The sequence below is a fragment of the Malurus melanocephalus genome, unplaced genomic scaffold (genome assembly GCF_030028575.1).
Source record: "Malurus melanocephalus ecotype Western Australia unplaced genomic scaffold, MMel_1.1 scaffold_743, whole genome shotgun sequence".
NCBI classification, from domain to species: Eukaryota; Metazoa; Chordata; class Aves; order Passeriformes; family Maluridae; genus Malurus; species Malurus melanocephalus.
In genome coordinates this window covers 213988-217002 of record NW_026623975.1, presented here as the reverse complement: position 1 = coordinate 217002, position 3015 = coordinate 213988, and the positions used below count along the sequence as shown (strand labels likewise).

Here is a 3015-nt window from a genome sequence, read left to right as displayed (position 1 = left end):
GTGTTTGGGGTTACCTGGGCACAGGGTGCTGTTGTTGGGGTGTTTGGGGTTACCTGGGCACAGGGTGCTGTTATTGGGGTGTTTGGGGTTACCTGGGCACAGGGTGCTGCTGTTGTAGAGCGCACAGGTCTCCCGCACCGCTGCCCCTCTCTGCACGCAGCTCCCTGCCTCTGCGGGAAGAGCAGCAGGGTTTTCCCAAAGCAGAGGATCCCAAACCAGTTCCCCAAAGGTGTTTGGGTGCACCCAGCCCAGCCCAGCCCTCACCTCGCTCCTTGGGGGTCCCGCAGCCCACCCAGACGCACTCGGTGCCGTTGTGGGAGTGGGCTCTGGCCGTGCACATCTCACAGGATCTCAGCTTGCCGCACKCTCCTGCCAAGGACGGACAAGGGCTGAGGGTCAGCACAGCCATCGGCACCCCCAGCTCCCTGAAGGGAATCCTGGTGATGCAGCAGGAGGGATGAAGGCACATCCCACAGCACAAACCACCAACAGCCCGTCCCGATGTCCTCAGCATCCCCAGCCCTCCTGGGGACACCCCACGGGACATCCCAGCACCCACCCGGGACACACCGGGCTCACCCAGCACAGGAAACATCCCCGGCCCGAGMGCTGGGTCCGGGATCTTTCTGGAGGCTGGAATGAGATCAGGCRGCAGCAGCAGCTGCTGGGGCATTGCCTGAGCCCCTCTGCCCACCCGCAGGACCCCCGGCAGGGCCGTSAGTCACTCGCTGTTCGCGGAGCTGCTCTTCCCCCACAAACGCTCATCATTAATTTACAGCGCTGCGACGAGCGGCGGGCCCTGCCCGCACCATCCCGGGAAGAGCCGGGAGCCGTTCCCCAGCCGGGATGCGTTTCCAGGCTCTCGGGGGCAAACCCTGTCCCCCGGGCTCGCAGGAGGGTGTTGGGGGCTGGCATTCCCCGGGGTTGGACCGAGCTCAAGGCATCCCTGCCGGCAGCGCTTCCCATCACCGCCCTTCCCCTCGGAGGGAGCCGCTGAAGCCTCCCAGCTTTTAGGGTTCCCTAAAACCCACGCGTGGCTGATAGAAAAGTCCCTTTCCTCCTTTCCCAGGARAAGCCAAGGGGGCAACTGGTGGCGCAAGGCAGGAAGCGGAGATGCTGCGGCCCCATTGCCATGGCTACGGGAGGGGGAGGTGGGCACGCCGCTGCCCCCCTTCAGCATTTGGAGACCTGCCGGGAGCCAATGGGAAAGTAGGACTTTGTTCGCGAGGGTTTGGGCAGGTTTATAATTTATTTTTATCGCGGCAGGCGCAGGAACAGACGTTGGAGCCCAGCGCTGTCAACTCCCGCTCCTGGCGTCAGGTTGGGGAGGGAGAGGGGATAAAGGAGGGCAGGGGGCCGGCTGAGGGCAGCCCCCTCCCACGGCGCTCCGGGAACGCGTGGGGGTCCCGCCGGGATGAGCGAGGGTGGAAATGTCTCCCGGGAGCAGCAGGGGGATGGGAGAAGGGGAGCAGAAGGAAGCCCGGGGTTTGCATAATTAATGCCCGGAGTTGCAGCACCTCGGMAAGGCGGTGACGGCTCCGCTCCCCTCTCCCCGCCGCGGCCCACGAGATCCCCACACTTTTTGGGAAGGAGGTGGGACCCTGCACGGCGCTTATCCCGCCGCAGCCCAGGGCACCCCCTGGCCCTTGGGGGTCCCAGCCCCCCGGAACACGGCTGGGAGCAGGAGCGGGGGTCCCTCTCCCCCAAACCAAGGGGTCCCGTGGGGCCGAGGGAAACCCCTGGGAAAAGAACAACCCCCAAATAAAGTTCAGCTGCCCCGAATGTGCAAAGCCCCGAGTTYCCCCCGCCCGCGCCCCCCGGCCGTACCTGCGCGGGTGGGAGCGGGTCCGTGCGCGCACAGGAGCGCGCACAGGAGCGCGCAGCGCAGCGCCCCGGGACCCGGCGGGGCCATGGCCCGGCCCGGCTCGGCTCAGCCCGGCTCGGCACGGTCCCAGCGGGAGGTGTGTCCGCGGATCTCCCGGGAGAGCGAGGCGGAGCAGATGCGCACCCGCGGGAGGCGGCCCCGGCGGCGGCGGAGGGGGAGGGGAGGGGGCGGCCCCGCCTTGTCCCGCCCCGCCCCGCCCCGACAGCCCCGGCCCGGGACCGGGAGGGTCTCGGTGGAGGTGTCCCACCCACCATCACACACACAAACACACGCAAACACACACACAAACACAGACACACAGACACACACCCCCCGGCCCCGGGAAACCCAGGGCTGTCCACACTGTGCACACCTGTACAGGGCACACCTGTATAGTGCACACCCTGCACACCGGCACAACCTACACACACCGTGCACACCTGTGCACACCTTCACTCACCTGTACAGGGCACACCCTGCACACCCTGCACCGCACACCCTACACACCCCGTACACACCGTGCACACACCGGCACACACTCTGCACACCCTGCACGCACAGCACTCGCTGCACGCTCACTGCACGCTCACTGCACACGCACTGCCCGCTGTCCCGCTGTCCCCGCGCACATTTTCCTCCCCAGCCCCGTGTCCGGTCTTGGATCCTTCCCGGGGTTGCGGCGGCTCCCCCGGGACCGGGTCCTGGTTCAGCACCGCGARCGCCTCCAGGCTGGGCCGAACCGAACCGGGCCGAGCCCCCGGCCCCTGCCCGGGCTCCGAGGGGGCGGCCACAGCCGTGCCCGGGACAACCGGGGACTTCGGGACAACCGGGGACTCCGGGACCGCGCCGCAGCACGACCGGGCACCCCGGGACCCCCCTCTCTCGTCGGCGGGGACAAATCGCCGGAGAAACGCGCTGCGCTTCGAGGAACGGGCGTGGGGGAAGAGTCTCGAGGGGCGCAGCCTTCTCCCCTCCTCCTCCCCYYCYYYYYCCCCTCCTTCTCTCCGGGGGGAGGGTTCCCCGTCAGCCCCTCCCGCAGGCCCCCGGCCGGGCATTCCCACATCTCCCGGCCATGAATTATTCAGCCCCGCGTGGGAAAGCGGGACCCGCCGGGAGCGGGAAGCGGAGTGCGCATCCCCAGCGGTGCGGGG

The 3015-nt window shown here is 68.2% G+C and overlaps 1 protein-coding gene across 1 annotated transcript in view; it reads right to left on the bottom strand.

The window, feature by feature from the left end:
* Positions 1 to 2045, bottom strand: part of CD164L2 (CD164 molecule like 2) — a 3260-nt gene extending 1215 nt beyond the window's left edge. The window contains exons 1-3 of the mRNA XM_057384746.1: positions 1828 to 2045; positions 265 to 369; positions 15 to 170 (exon numbers count right to left, since the gene is read on the bottom strand). Coding sequence (XP_057240729.1) covers positions 15 to 170; positions 265 to 369; positions 1828 to 1912 — 346 coding nt within the window. The 5' untranslated portion in view covers positions 1913 to 2045. The remainder of the gene's footprint in view (positions 1 to 14; positions 171 to 264; positions 370 to 1827) is intronic.
* Between the last annotated feature and the right edge of the window lie 970 nt (positions 2046 to 3015).